Consider the following 16832-nt stretch of genomic DNA (forward strand, 5'->3'; position numbering starts at 1 on the left):
CCTGTCGAACCCCACAGTGGTGAACGGGGTCCAGCAGTTGCAACGCTGAGGGCGACGCTGAGCCATACGCCACACTCCCATAATCAAGCCGGGACAGCACAAGGGCTTTGTAGAGCTGCAGCAGCGTATTACGATTGGCACCCCAAGTTGTGTTGCTGAGGCAGCGAAGGGCATTCAGATGCTGCCAGCACTGACGCTTGAGTTGACGAATATGTGGAAGCCAAGTAAGCCGGGCATCGAACAGCAATCCCAGAAAACGGTAAGTGTCAACAACCCTGAGCATGGCATCCTGAAGATAGAGCTCAGGGTGGGGATGGACAGTTCGACACCGACAAAAGTGCATAAAAAAAGTCTTCGCAGGAGAAAATTGAAACCCATGAGCTAGGGCCCATGCCTGCGCCTTGCGTATGGCCCCCTGCAACCTACGTTCTGCAACACTAATGGTGGAGGAGCTGAACAAGATGCAGAAATCGTCAGCTTATAACGTGGGTGAGACAGACGACCCAACTGCTGCTGCAAGGCCATTAATGGCCACAAGGAAAAGGGGCACGCTCAATACTGAGCCCTGTGGAACGCCGTTCTCCTGGATATGAAGTGAACTATGGGATGTGCCAATTAAAACGCGGAATGTCTGAACAGATAAAAAATTCTGAATAAAAATGGGGAGAGAGCCCCGGAGACCCCACCCGTGCAACGTGGCGAGTATATGGTGCCGCCACGTCGTGTCATATGCTCTGGAGAGGTCGAAAAAGACGGAGACAAGGTGTTGGCGCCTGGAAAAAGCAGTGCGGATTGCAGACTCAAGAAAGACCTAAGTATCGGCGGTGAAACGGCCCTGACGGAAGCCGCTCTGGCACTGAGCCAGAAGACCCCGAGACTCGAGCAGCCAACACAGCCATCGACACACCATACGTTCCAGTAGCTTGCACAGAGTATTTGTCAAGCTGATGGGTCGATAGCTATCCACAGTAAGCGGGTCCTTACCAGGCTTCAGCACCGGAATGATGGTACTTTCTCGCCACTGCGACGGAAAGACACCATCGCCCCATATGCGGTTGAAGATGGCAAGAACACATCGCTGACAGACCGGGGACAGGTGTTTGAGCATCTGATTGTTGACGCCATCTGGCCCAGAGGCTGTATCGGGGCACTGTGCCAGGGCGCTTTGGAGTTCCCACAAACTAAATGGGGCGTTATACGTCTCAGGGTGGTGAGAAGCTAAAGAAAGCCGTTTGCCTTCCTCCCGGCGTTTAAGTGCGCGAAACGCAGGCGGGTAATTCCCCGACGCAGAGGCCCGAACATAGTGCTGTGCGAAATGCTCGGCGATTGCATCAGCATCGGTGGATACCGCCCCGTTGATGGTAAGCCCTGGGACACCTGTAGAGTGCTGCACTCCAAAGATGCGCCGAATCTTCATCCACACCTGGGAGGGTGAAGTACGGGAACCAATGGTGGAAACGTACCTCTCCCAGCACTCCTGTTTCCGCCTCTTGATGAGCCGCCGTGCCTGAGCACGGAGACGTTTGAAGAAAATGAGGTTCTCCAAAGACGGGTGCCGCTTATGTCGCTGAAGAGCCCGCCGACGTTCTTTAATGGCTTCAGCGACCTCCAGAGACCACCAAGGCACTGCCTTTCGCCGGGGGCACCCTAACGAACGAGGAATGGTACGTTCCGCAGCGGAAACAATCACTGCAGTCAGTGTCTCAACCGCCACATCGATGGTACCGTGGGGGAGAGATGCAACAGTGGCAGCAGAGGAGAATGTTTCCCAGTTTGCCTTGCTAAATGCCCATCTAGGCAGGCGTTCATGGGATCGACGCTGGGGTAGTGAAAGGAAGATGGGAAAATGGTCACTACCACACAAGTCATCATGGACTCTCCAGTGGACCGATGGTACAAGCCCTGGGCTGCACAACAACAGATCTATGGCCGAGAACGTGCCATGCACCACACTGAAATGCGTGGCAGCGCCAGTGTTTAAGAGGCAGAGGTCAAGTTGGGAGATGAGATTCTCGACATCTCTGCCTTGGCCAGTAATCTTCGATCCACCCCACAGGGGATTGTGGGCGTTAAAATCCCCAAGGAGAAGAAAAGGCGTGGGAAGTTGGGCGACAAGAGCAGCCAATTCGGTCAGGGAGACTGTACCACCTGGAGGGAGATAGACACTGCAGACGTTTAAGTCCTGGGTAGTCCTTACGCGGACAGCCACAGCTTCCAAAGATGTTTGAAGGGGCACAGGAGCACTATATACAGAGGTAAGGACACACACGCAGGCTCCACCTGACACACTATTGTAAGTGCTTCGGTTGCAGTAATAACCCCTGTATCCACGGAGGACAGGGGTCCGCATTGCCGGGAACCAGGTTTCCTGGAGAGCAATGCATAAAGCAGGTGTCAAGCTTACAAGCTGACGTAGCTCAGGTAGATGGCTAAAATAACCGCCACAATTCCACTGGAGGATTGTACAAAGCGTGTCCTGTAGAGGCATTCAGGCACTGAAAAGGCAAATTACTGGGCAGGGTCACATGCTACCACCGACTGAGTGACGGATGTCGCTACGGCCATCGTTTCTGAGGAGACGGCGAGATCCAGGTCATCAGGGGACGCAAAGAGCTCGACCTCATCCTCAGAGGCTGAGCTGACAGGAAGCGTTGGTGCGGGAACCACTGGGTCCTTATCCTTCTTGGAGAGGTTCCTCTTCTCTCTCTTGTCTTTCGGAGGAGGGTTGGCATGCTGGGTGGGCTTTCCTGACGCATTATCAGGAACAGAGGAAGAGCGTGAAGCCCTTCGACCAGCAGCTGGTGGCTTCTTCAGCCACTGGCTAGTGTCTTGTGAGACACTGGGGAAGTCCTTGGAAGGGACTCCCCCAAGGGATCCCTTCCGAACAAGTGAGGCCGGAGGAGGCTGTTGCGTCTCTGGCTGAACAGCCGGAGAGAGATGTCGCTTCCCCGGCTGAGGAGCCGGAGAGGGCTGTCGCCGCTCCAGCTGAGAGGTGGGGACCGACGTCCCCGGTTGCTTGGGGCGCACTGCTCCCAAACTGTGTTTTGGGAGCAGTGGAATAGAGAGTGGCCCCCACCGATGGTGGGGCAGGTGAAACGTGACTGTTCGGTTGGCCAACTGTCAAAGGAGTCTTTGCAGGAACTGGTGGCTGCAGTGTTACAGCAGCATAACTCCTCAACATAGGTGTGGGGTTGAGCCATTCTAATTTCTTCCTCGCCTCTTGGTAAGTTAAATGGTCCAGGGTCTTAATTTCTTGTATCTTCCGCTCTTGATGGTAGACTGCACAGTCTGGCGAGCAGGGAGAATGATGCTCCCCACAGTTAACGCAGGTGGGAGGTGGAGCACACGGAGCACTTGGATGCAAAGGTTGTCCACAATCGCGACATGTGGGGCTGGCAGTGCATCTGGAGGACACGTGTCCGAATTTCCAGCACTGGAAGCATCGCATAGGGGGCGGGACATAGGGCTTGAAATCGCACCGGTAGATCATGACCTTGACCTTCTCAGGCAAGCAGTCGCCCTCAAAGGCCAGGATGAAAGCACCGGTAGCGATCCTATTATCCTTGGGTCCCCTAAAGACACGACGAACGAAGTGTGCACCTCGTCGTGCCAGGTTCTCCCGTAGCTCGTCATCAGACGGTAGCAGAAGATCTTTATGAAAGATAATCCCCTGGACAAAATTTAGTGACTTATGGGGAGTGACGTTAACGGGTATGTCACCAAGCTTCTCACAGGCGAGCAACGCCCTTGACTGTGCAGAGGAAGGTGCTTGTATCAAAATGGCCCCGCTCCGCATTTTGGAAAGAGAGGCCACTTCCCCGAACTTATCTTCAAGATGGGTCACAAAGAACAGAGGCTTAGTCCCCAAAAATGAATCCCCATCAGTTCTGCTGCACACAAGATATCACGGTGAATATGGCTCCTGTCTGTCCGCAGCCCTGCGTCCCTCCCAGGGCGTGGCTAGGGAAGGGGACGATTTGGGGTTACATGCCACAGCGTTAAAGTCTACTTTATTGCGCTTAGAGACGTTGGTGGTCATGCGACCACCGGATTGAGATTGTACCCATTTCACTGCGGGATATCCACCCCGATGCCACCCACTCCGACCAGGGGCTCTCCCCACGGGTGGCACCCAGCCACAGCAAAGGCCACCTAGCAGGATGGCCGTTGCCGGGAGTCCTGATGCCCCGGAGAGACGGGCATCTACTCCTTGGCTTACGTGGGGAGGCGGCAGCTCAGGCATCAGCAGTACGATCCCTGTGTTGTCAGGGGGCTACAACCTAGAGGGTACATGACGACCCCACCACAACGGGCTGGCTACCGTGCTGGATTTTGGGTGCCATGGGTAGTCCATAGTGATCGTGGGTGCAGATGATGATGCACTAAGGGCGTAACTTACACAATCCATCAGGTGTGTATGCCCAAAATGAGGGATGGAGGGTGCAGTTACGACGCCCAGACGATAAAGAGTGCCAAGGTCTTAGGGCACAGAGGACTGATGGTGCACCACGTAAGGGGTCCTTCCCCAAAAGGCTCTTACTTCTGTTGAATTTGGAAAAATGGAGGTCAAACCCTAATGGGGACCATCACATTAAAGGCCGAAACAGTTGAGACTCCTTTTAGTCGCCTCTTACGACAGGCAGGAATACCGCGGGCATATTCTAACCCTCGAACCCACAGGGGGGAAATGGACACAGGCAGACAGTGTTTGTTGGTAATGAGGATCACCCTGTGGCTAAACTTGCCTTGGTGCACAGCCAGCACATCTTGGCACAGTGTTACACCGTCCGGGTTATCTGGATACTTCCCACTAACACCAACCTGTCAGAACTCCAGAGATGGGAACTTGCCCTTCAGTATATCCTCTCTTCTCGTTAACCGCCAGGCCTCAACCTCCGCTAATTTCAAGTTGCCGCCGCTCGTACCTCACCTGTCTTTCAACATCATTTTTGCCTCTGTACTTCTGCCTCGACTGACATCTCTGCCGAATCTCTTTGCCTTTACAAATGTCTGCTTGTGTCTGTGTATGTGTGGTTGGATATGGGTGTGTGTGCAAGTGTATACCTGTTCTTTTCTCCCCCTAAGGTAAGTCTTTCCGCTCCCGGGATTGGAATGATTCCTTACCCTCTCCCTGTGTGTTTTTCCCTCTATTATATAAATATAATCATACTATCATTTATTGTTGATGTGCCCTATTCTTGTATACACGTAATATACAGAGAAGAATTGCATTTTATGTTCTTTATATCTGCTTTTTTCATATTCTATTCTAATTTTACGATTCCAACAGGACAAAAACATGCCGCGTAAACTTACATTTGAAGAAATTCTAGCAGAACTAGAGAACCATCAAGAGAGTGACGATGAAGATGATATACAGAATTGGCGATTATTCCACCCGATGCAGATGTAATAACAGATGAAGAAGACACTGACGAAAATGTACTGTTGTACAAGATGACGCCGGTACTTTAGAACTCACAACCAGCTGAGATGAAGTTAATGCTACAGTTGTACATCCAGAAGCCAAAAGAAGGAAAGCGTTGGGAGGTGGAGGAGAAAGTGGTATGTTATCTACAAAAAAATATATATGTAAGTGGTATAAATGTCAACCAACGTACACAAACAATAGTGAACCAGGGAAGAGCAACAAACATTATGATGCGGAATGTCTAGAAAATAACACAGTGCCCCAAGTGTTTGAGGATTTTTTTTCTGAGAAACTAATGGATACTATTATTGAACAAAGCGAAATTTATTCTTGCCAACATAACAGAATAAATTTTCTGCTAACCAAAGAAGAACTAAAATTATTTATTGGCGTACTACTTCTGAGTGGTTATCATAAGCTTCCCCACAAGAATAAGTACTGGGAACAGGCTCCTGATGTCGGTGTTCCTTTAGTCTTCAACTCTGGGTCAAGAAATAGGTTTGGGAAATAAAGAGATTCATTCATCTCAATGACAACTCCAAAATAGACAGAAACGACAAGATGTACAAACTGAGGTTATAATTTGAAATGCTGAAATAGGAATTTGGTAAATTTGGCGTATTTCATTCAGAACTCTCAACTGATGAAATAATGGTACATTATTATCGCAAACATTCAGCTAAAATGTTTCTGAGGGAAAAGCCTATCAAAGTTGGATATAAAATTTGGTGTCTTACAAGTTCCAATGGCTTTCTTTATAATTTTTCACCATACTGTGGCAAGACTGACAACAAACAGGAGCCTTTAGGTGCAAGGGTAATAAATGAACTAACCAGCATGATTCCAGAATCAGAGTATCCGAATTATAAGCTTTTCTTTGACAACTTTTTCACCAGTGTTGACACACTGATCACACTCGGAAAGAGTAAAATGAAAGCTGCAGGAACAATAACAGAGATCCGAACTAATGCATGTCCTTTGATTGACTCGAAAAGAATGGCAAAAGGAAGGAACGAGGATTCTATGACTACAGATTTGACAAAGAGAATGAAGTTCTGGTTGTGAAATGGAGTGACAACAAACCAGTATGTGTAGTGACAAATAACAGTACTATTATTCCTCGAGTTCTACAAAAAGATATTCACGGGCAAAAAAAAAAGGAAATATCTGTTACACTGCCACATATCATTGAAGAATACAATGCCCATATGGGTGGCATATATCTACTGGACAAGCAGATATCACTTTATAGGACGAGGATAAGGTCAAAGAAATGGTGGTGGCCATTATTCACACAGATGATATATATCTGCGTAGTAAACACATGGCGTGCATACCAAATTGCTAACTCTAATGAGAAGCTCTTACTTTTGGATGTCCGACAGAGAATAGTGATGTTTTTTCTATCAAAGAAAAAAGGATCAGTACCAAAACAAAGAGGACCACAAGGAAGCAAATTGATGGGAGGACGGGTGAGCACAGCTGTACGACTAGATCCAGGAAATATTTTCTTTGTGCCAAGTGAAACACAGAAGAGATGTGCTTACTGCAAGAAAAAAACAACAAAAATTTGTGATAGGTGCAATGTTGGTGTACATGACAAGTGTTTTGCTTCATTTCATACTGAATATACATTCCATAACATTAAAATATTCTTTATTTAATGTTTGTGTTGCTTCTTACAATATTATGCATGGAGAATAAGATTGTGAATTTGGATAGCGCATTTGGCCAATGTCCCAAAAATGGGACTTCTGTAGTTTTTGTTCTAATAAACTGAAACTTTTCAAAACAACTTTTTATTCAATTTATCACTCAATGTAACATATTTATGTATAAAAGTTTGCAAAAAAAAGATCCAATAGACTTTTGGCCAGTAAAGGGTTAAGGGAAAACCAGATGTAACACAAAATGTCTGGCAGAAAATCTGCTACAGGAACTACATCACAAACCCCGACTGCTCACAGATTATGCAAAGGACAATGGTAACTTCCCCCCCATGAACCATGGACCTTGCCGTTGGTGGGGAGGCTTGCGTGCCTCAGCGATACAGATAGCCGTACCGTAGGTGCAACCACAACGGAGGGGTATCTGTTGAGAGGCCAGACAAACGTGTGGTTCCTGAAGAGGGGCAGCAGCCTTTTCAGTAGTTGCAAGGGCAACAGTCTGGATGATTGACTGATCTGGCCTTGTAACATTAACCAAAACGGCCTTGCTGTGCTGGTACTGCGAACGGCTGAAAGCAAGGGGAAACTACAGCCGTAATTTTTCCCGAGGGCATGCAGCTTTACTGTATGATTACATGATGATGGCGTCCTCTTGGGTAAAATATTCCGGAGGTAAAATAGTCCCCCATTCGGATCTCCGGGCGGGGACTACTCAAGAGGATGTCGTTATCAGGAGAAAGAAAACTGGCATTCTACGGATCGGAGCGTGGAATGTCAGATCCCTTAATCGGGCAGGTAGGTTAGAAAATTTAAAAAGGGAAATGGATAGGTTGAAGTTAGATATAGTGGGAATTAGTGAAGTTCGGTGGCAGGAGGAACAAGACTTCTGGTCAGGTGACTACAGGGTTATAAACACAAAATCAAATAGGGGGAATGCAGGAGTAGGTTTAATAATGAATAGGAAAATAGGAATGCGGGTAAGCTACTACAAACAGCATAGTGAACGCATTATTGTGGCCAAGATAGATACGAAGCCCACACCTACTACAGTAGTACAAGTTTATATGCCAACTAGCTCTGCAGATGACGAAGAAATTGAAGAAATGTATGATGAAATAAAAGAAATTATTCAGATTGTGAAGGGAGACGAAAATTTAATAGTCATGGGTGACTGGAATTCGAGTGTAGGAAAAGGGAGAGAAGGAAACATAGTAGGTGAATATGGATTGGGGGACAGAAATGAAAGAGGAAGCCGCCTGGTCGAATTTTGCACAGAGCACAACATAATCATAACTAACACTTGGTTTAAGAATCATGAAAGAAGGTTGTATACATGGAAGAACCCTGGAGATACTAAAAGGTATCAGATAGATTATATAATGGTAAGACAGAGATTTAGGAACCAGGTTTTAAATTGTAAGACATTTCCAGGGGCAGATGTGGACTCTGACCACAATCTATTGGTTATGACCTGTAGATTAAAACTGAAGAAACTGCAAAAAGGTGGGAATTTAAGGAGATGGGACCTGGATAAACTAAAAGAACCAGAGGTTGTACAGAGATTCAGGGAGAGCATAAGGGAGCAATTGACAGGAATGGGGGAAATAAATACAGTAGAAGAAGAATGGGTAGCTTTGAGGGATGAAGTAGTGAAGGCAGCAATGGATCAAGTAGGTAAAAAGACGAGGGCTAGTAGAAATCCTTGGGTAACAGAAGAAATATTGAATTTAATTGATGAAAGGAGAAAATATAAAAATGCAGTAAGTGAAACAGGCAAAAAGGAATACAAACGTCTCAAAAATGAGATCGACAGGAAGTGCAAAATGACTAAGCAGGGATGGCTAGAGGACAAATGTAAGGATGTAGAGGCCTATCTCACTAGGGGTAAGATAGATACCGCCTACAGGAAAATTAAAGAGACCTTTGGAGATAAGAGAATGACTTGTATGAATATCAACAGCTCAGATGGAAATCCAGTTCTAAGCAAAGAAGGGAAAGCAGAAAGGTGGAAGGAGTATATAGAGGGTCTCTACAAGGGCGATGTACTTGAGGACAATATTATGGAAATGGAAGAGGATGTAGATGAAGATGAAATGGGAGATATGATACTGCGTGAAGAGTTTGACAGAGCACTGAAAGACCTGAGTCGAAACAAGGCCCCCGGAGTAGACAATATTCCATTGGAACTACTGACGGCCGTGGGAGAGCCAGTCCTGACAAAACTCTACCATCTGGTGAGCAAGATGTATGAAACAGGCGAAATACCCACAGACTTCAAGAAGAATATAATAATTCCAATCCCAAAGAAAGCAGGTGTTGACAGATGTGAAAATTACCGAACTATCAGCTTAATAAGTCACAGCTGCAAAATACTAACACGAATTCTTTACAGACGAATGGAAAAACTAGTAGAAGCCAACCTCGGGGAAGATCAGTTTGGATTCCGTAGAAACACTGGAACACGTGAGGCAATACTGACCTTACGACTTATCTTAGAAGAAAGATTAAGGAAAGGCAAACCTACGTTTCTAGCATTTGTAGACTTAGAGAAAGCTTTTGACAATGTTGACTGGAATACTCTCTTTCAAATTCTAAAGGTGGCAGGGGTAAAATACAGGGAGCGAAAGGCTATTTACAGTTTGTACAGAAACCAGATGGCAGTTATAAGAGTAGAGGGGTATGAAAGGGAAGCAGTTGTTGGGAAGGGAGTGAGACAGGGTTGTAGCCTCTCCCCGATGTTGTTCAATCTGTATATTGAGCAAGCAGTAAAGGAAACAAAAGAAAAATTCGGAGTAGGTATTAAAATTCATGGAGTAGAAATAAAAACTTTGAGGTTCGCCGATGACATTGCAATTCTGTCAGAGACAGCAAAGGACTTGGAAGAGCAGTTGAATGGAATGGACAGTGTCTTGAAAGGAGGATATAAGATGAACATCAAAAAAAGCAAAACAAGGATAATGGAATGTAGTCTAATTAAGTCGGGTGATGCTGAGGCAATTAGATTAGGAAATGAGGCACTTAAAGTAGTAAAGGAGTTTTGCTATTTGGGGAGCAAAATAACTGATGATGTTCGAAGTAGAGAGGGTATAAAATGTAGGCTGGCAATGGCAAGGAAAGCGTTTCTGAAGAAGAGAAATTTGTTAACATCCAGTATTGATTTAAGTGTCAGGAAGTCACTTCTGAAAGTATTCATATGGAGTGTAGCCATGTATGGAAGTGAAACATGGACGATAAATAGTTTGGACAAGAAGAGAATAGAAGCTTTCGAAATGTGGTGCTACAGAAGAATGCTGAAGATTAGATGAGTAGATCACATAACTAATGAAGAAGTATTGAATAGGATTGGGGAGAAGAGAAGTTTGTGGCACAACTTGACCAGAAGAAGGGATCGGTTGGTAGGACATGTTCTGAGGCATCAAGGGATCACCAATTTAGTATTGGAGGGGAGCGTGGAGGGTAAAAATCGTAGAGGGAGACCAAGAGATGAATACACTAAGCAGATTCAGAAGGATGTAGGTTGCAGTAGGTACTGGGAGATGAAAAAGCTTGCACAGGATAGAGTAGCATGGAGAGCTGCATCAAACCAGTCTCAGGACTGAAGACCACAACAACAACAACAACAACAACAACAACAATGGTAACTTCCAAAAATTCTCATAAATACACATTTATTTGCATTGATATACAATGAAATTCAGGGGTGATGTATACTTTGGCTGAGCTGTGAACCACAAAGCATTGATTTGCTACGTAAATTACGTATACAAAACACTGGTAGCACTAACTTACAAAGTATAGTTTTGCAGGCATCTCAAAATTCTGAAACTAAACTATTTCTCACATAATTGGACAACAAAATAAGAGACAGACTATTTTGAATGAGGATGATAGGCATACTGTTCTAAAAATTTTTGAAAGAGCACAATTTAGTTTAAGCCTACAATTGACGCTAATAGTACTAGTTTATCACGGGATTCCCAAATGTTTGAAATTTCACAACATATCAGAATTCAAACAAGTATCGATACAATCAATGAAAAATTATGCAGAAGTGACATGAACAGCAAAATATACAAATATAGAACTTCAAACAGACACATTATCTAGTACAAACAGTCCCCACATAAGGGAAAATTCCTAAGTCAGCTTTATTTAAATGGGCAAATAAAATAAATAACAAAACTGGAAATTGTCCCTCCTCTTGCAATGAATTGCTACTGGACAACTGCTTTTGTACATTAAATGGAGAGTACAGTACACATCTAATTAACACCAATGGATTTCTTTTCGCAGAATAACAATCTTCGGATACTGTACTGCATAGTGTGGGAATTCTGAGACATTCTGGGTTGCTGCAGAGTGATTCATTTTCTAAAATAGACAATGTGTAGTGGTGTACACTGTTAACACACTAGGCATATTACACGGGCCACTTGTTCACTCCTTTTGTACACACATCACTTAGACTGAGGTAGCAATGGAGTTTAAAAGAAGACATTCATACATGGCACTGAATTTAAGATAGAAGTGAATTTAAAGCAGTATTTGGAATCTCTTCATGCAATAAACCAACAGTCTGCTGCTGATTTAATGATTTCTGAGACACACTCTTCAAGACTGAAGTCAATAATGACAGCCACTACTGAAAGAAACTAGCTTCACCTCTGGATAATGATGACTGAAGAGGACAGCTCCCCACTGCCTCTACCAACAAAATGAATGCAATCTTTGAATCAGATCAGAACTAGTTTGTTGAGTTCCTGCATGGCAATCTTCAGATCAGAAAAATAGTTGTGAAGATCAGAAAAATAGTTGTTAGATACAACACCTTTTAACACTTCAGTAAAAAAACTTGCTGCTAAATCCTGATAATAAACAGTTGAAAAATTTGATTCTCAGCGGTCAAAAGCAGCATACAATAACTAATGACAGAAAACAACTGTACCAATCTTAGAAACAAACATGTGATAGACCTTCTCAAACACACCCATATGGCAGAAGTGAAAAAGAGGACACAAAAATTATTAATGTCATTGGATGAAAATGATATTTTTCAACTTAAGATAATAGAGTTACTAAAAATATTTTTAATTAAGCAACTAGTTTCAACTCGAAAAGCCATTTTTCGGTTTACACACATAGCGAGGTCCCACAGAAATAAAAAGGCAGCAAACTCACACTATGTGCTACTGTTCATCATGGCTTACAAATTACAGTAGAAATGCTACTGTTTGTTGTACTTTAAAAACATTTAAAATGACTTTTTGGGCCAGAACTACCTGTACAGGGTGATTCAAAAAGAATACCACAACTTTAAAAATGTGTATTTAATGAAAGAAACATAATATAACCTTCTGTTATACATCATTACAAAGAGTATTTAAAAAGGTTTTTTTCACTCAAAAACAAGTTCAGAGATGTTCAATATGGCCCCCTCCAGACACTCGAGCAATATCAACCCGATACTCCAACTCGTTCCACACTCTCTGTAGCATATCAGGCGTAACAGTTTGGATAGCTGCTGTTATTTCTCGTTTCAAATCATCAATGGTGGCTGGTAGAGGTGGCCGAAACACCATATCCTTAACATACCCCCATAAGAAAAAATCGCAGGGGGTAAGATCAGGGCTTCTTGGAGGGTAGTTGACGTTCAGGTAGTTACGGACAGATAAGTGCCAATGTGGTGGTGCTCCATCCTGCTGAAATACGAATTATTGTGCTTCTTGTTCGAGCTGAGGGAACAGCCAATTCTCTAACATCTCCAGATACTGTAGTCCAGTTACAGTAGCACCTTTGAAGAAAAAGGGACCAAAATCTTTATTGGCTGAAATGGCACAGAAAACGTTCACCTTAGGCGAGTCATGTTCATACTGAGTTGTTTCCCGCGGATTCTCAGTGCCCCATGTACAGACATTGTGACGGTTGACTTTCCCGTTAGTGTGGAAAGTTGCTTCATCACTAAACACAATCTTCGAAACGAAAGATTCATCTGTTTCCATTTGAGCAAGGATAAAAACACAGAAATCGATTCTTTTAATCTGATCAGCTGCAGACAGTGCTTGAACCAATTTCAGACGATAAGGTTTCATAACTAACCTTTATCGTAGGACTCTCCATACAGTTGATTGTGGAATTTGCAGCTCTCTGCTAGCTCTGCGAGTCGATTTTCCTGGGCTGCGAACAAATGCGTGTTGGATGCGTGCTACATTTTCATCACTCGTTCTCGGCCGTCCAGAACTTTTCCCTTTGTACAAACACCCATTCTCTGTAAACTGTTTATACCAACGTTTAATATACCACCTATCAGGAGGTTTAACACCATACTTCGTTCGAAATGCACGCTGAACAACTGTCGTCGATTCACTTCTGCCGTACTCAATAACACAAAAAGCTTTCTGTTGAGCAGTCGCCATCTTAGCATCAACTGACGCTGACGCCTAGTCAACAGCGCCTCAAGCGAACAAATGTACAACTAAATGAAACTTTATACCTCCCTTAATTTGCCGACAGATAGTGCTTAGCTCTGCCTTTTGTCGTTGCAGAGTTTTAAATTCCTAAAGTTGTGGTATTCTTTTTGAATCACCCTGTATAATTAAGGAGAGGTCTTATTAAAATACAACAGCTTAAATGCAAAAAATATCACCTTCATTCATTATGAAGGTTGTCGTAATGTCAGAGACATTTTGAATGTATCACGCATATGTAAATTTAATTACCTGAGCAGATCAGTATCCTTCATCACTCCAAGTAATGTTGTAAACAGGATATGCAGTCTTCAGAATTTCTACTGTCTTGCTGTGGTCTGCCTTCCCAAACCCCTGAAATGAAGCAGTCTTTGGGTATTTTAAAACTGAAGTACAATTAAACAGTGTGCTACATATCACAATAATAATTAAACACTAAAACGAGAACTCTTAACTACAACTACATCATAAGTAACCGATGTGCTTGTACGTACACTAAAAATGCATCTAATACAGAGCACATGAAACCGTAAAGCAATCTGAAATTTTCTAAACCACACATCACAACACAAAAGCAGCAGAAAAAGGGAGTGTGTAAAGACCTTCATAACAGATGTGCAATATGCAGCATCAGAATTGGCATTGTACACAACACTGAAACACAAGCAGCAGTAATCGTGCAAAAACATTAAACACGTACCCACAATCTGCAACTGTATTAACTGTGTTAAATGAAACAGGTAAGTCACAAAATGTGTGAAACACAGTCTGAAAAGTATAAAATAGGTGCGAGGGGTACAGAGGAATCATTTGGTCTGCTCCAAGTGCAAGTAATTGTTGATTTGAGTAATTATGACAACTGTCCTGGCAACTGGAAAAAGTCTTGTAAAAACACCAGGCTCACCACAATTCATGTGCTGCCGTAACTATACTCAATCAAAAGATACAGAAGCTGGTAATAATAATAATAATAATAATAATAATACAGATTAAGTGTGGAATATACCAAGGAGACTCATTAAGTCCTTTCTGGTTCTGCCTTGCTCTGAACCCACTATCCAACATGCTAAATAATACAAATTATGGATACAATATTACTGGAACATACCCACACAAAATCACACATTTGCTATACATGGATAATCTAAAACTACTGGCAGCAACAAATCAACAACTCAACCAATTACTAAAGATAACAGAAGGATTCAGCAATGATATAAGTATGGCTTTTGGAACAGACAAATGTAAGAAAAATAGCATAGTCAAGGGAAAACATACTAAACAAGAAGATTACATATTGGATAACCACAGCGACTGCATAGAAGTGATGGAAAAAACGGATGCCTATAAATATCTAGGATACAGACAAAAAATAGGAATAGATAATACAAATATCAAAGAAGAACTAAAAGAAAAATATAGACAAAGACTAACAAAAATACTGAAAACAGAATTGACAGCAAGAAACAAGACAAAAGCTATAAATACCTATGCCATACCAATATTGACCCACTCATTTGGAGTAGTGAAATGGAGTAACACAGACCTAGAAGCACTCAATACACTTACACGATCACAATGCCACAAATATAGAATACATCACATACATTCAGCAACAGAAAGATTCACATTAAGCAGAAAGGAAGGAGGGAGGGGATTTATCGACATAAAAAACCTACATTATGGACAGGTAGACAATTTAAGAAAATTCTTTCTAGAACGAGCAGAAACTAGCAAAATAAACAAGGCAATCACTCATATAAATACATCGGCTACACCACTGCAATTTCATAACCACTTCTACAACCCTTTAGATCACATAACATCAACAGACATGAAGAAAGTAAATTGGAAAAAGAAAACACTACATGGCAAGCACCCGTATCATCTAACACAGCCACACATCGATCAAGACGCATCCAACACATGGCTAAGAAAAGGCAATATATACAGTGAGACAGAAGGATTCGTGATTGCAATACAGGATCAAACAATAAACACCAGGTATTACAGCAAGCATATTATTAAAGATCCCAATACCACAACGGATAAATGCAGACTTTGTAAACAACAAATAGAAACAGTAGATCACATCACAAGCGGATGTACAATACTAGCAAATACAGAATACCCCAGAAGACATGACAATGTCGCAAAAATAATACATCAACAGCTTGCCTTACAACATAAACTTTTAAAACAACACATTCCTACATACAAGTATACACCACGAAATGTACTGGAGAATGATGAATACAAATTATACTGGAACAGAACCATTATAACAGATAAAACAACGCCACATAACAAACCTGATATCATACTCACCAATAAAAAGAAGAAATTAACACAACTAATCGAAATATCCATACCCAATACAACAAATATACAAAAGAAAACAGGAGAAAAAATTGAAAAATACATCCAACTGGCTGAGGAAGTCAAAGACATGTGGCATCAGGATAAAGTTGACATCATACCAATTATACTATCAACTACAGGAGTCATACCACACAATATCCACCAGTACATCAATGCAATACAACTACATCCAAACATATATATACAGCTACAGAAATCCGTAATTATTGATACATGTTCAATTACCCGAAAGTTCCTAAATGCAATATAACACATACCGTACAGTTAAAAGGAAGTGACGCTTGATCAAGGTCCGCGTCACTCCATTTTTAACGGACTTAACGTCTGAGAAAGTGAAGGTAATAATAATAATAATAATAATAATAATAATGTCATAAAATTATGGGACAGAAGATTCTCTCTCTCTCTCTCTCTCTCTCTCTCTCTCTCTCTCTCTATCTCTCTCTCTCTCTTGCTACATATACAACTCTCTCTCGCTATATATACAAGTGGAAGCAAGGATTGTGGCCTCAAAAGTAATCTGAAAGGTGTAAGAAAAAATCATGAATCAGATTGAACAGCACAGTTGGTATCAGCATTGTCCACGGAAGACAAGGTTTCAGGATGTAGTCCTGGCCCGGCACACAGTTTTAATTTGTCAGGAAGTTTCATAATCATTGCTGCTACCCAGAACAACAGTGGCCATTTCAACCATAACACTTGTCCACAACACCACACACAAATTATTGTACACGGTTGTAAGAAGCATGATGATGATGATTTACAGGTATTAACATCTGGTGACATTTGCTTCTGACCATATAACAAGGTATTCTATAATTTGTGCCATGTAACCGAAGCAGAAACTGCTTTCCCATGGAGGAGCTTGGCGTATAACATTCTTAAAAA

General features: G+C 42.8%; 1 protein-coding gene across 1 annotated transcript in view; it reads right to left on the reverse strand.

The window, feature by feature from the left end:
* LOC126419144 (14 kDa phosphohistidine phosphatase-like) overlaps positions 1-16832 on the reverse strand; it is a 45180-nt gene that overhangs the window by 4772 nt on the left and 23576 nt on the right. The window contains 1 exon segment of the mRNA XM_050086254.1: positions 13815-13916. Coding sequence (XP_049942211.1) covers positions 13824-13916 — 93 coding nt within the window. The 3' untranslated portion in view covers positions 13815-13823.

Source organism: Schistocerca serialis, chromosome 9 (assembly GCF_023864345.2).
Source record: "Schistocerca serialis cubense isolate TAMUIC-IGC-003099 chromosome 9, iqSchSeri2.2, whole genome shotgun sequence".
NCBI lineage: Eukaryota > Metazoa > Arthropoda > Insecta > Orthoptera > Acrididae > Schistocerca > Schistocerca serialis.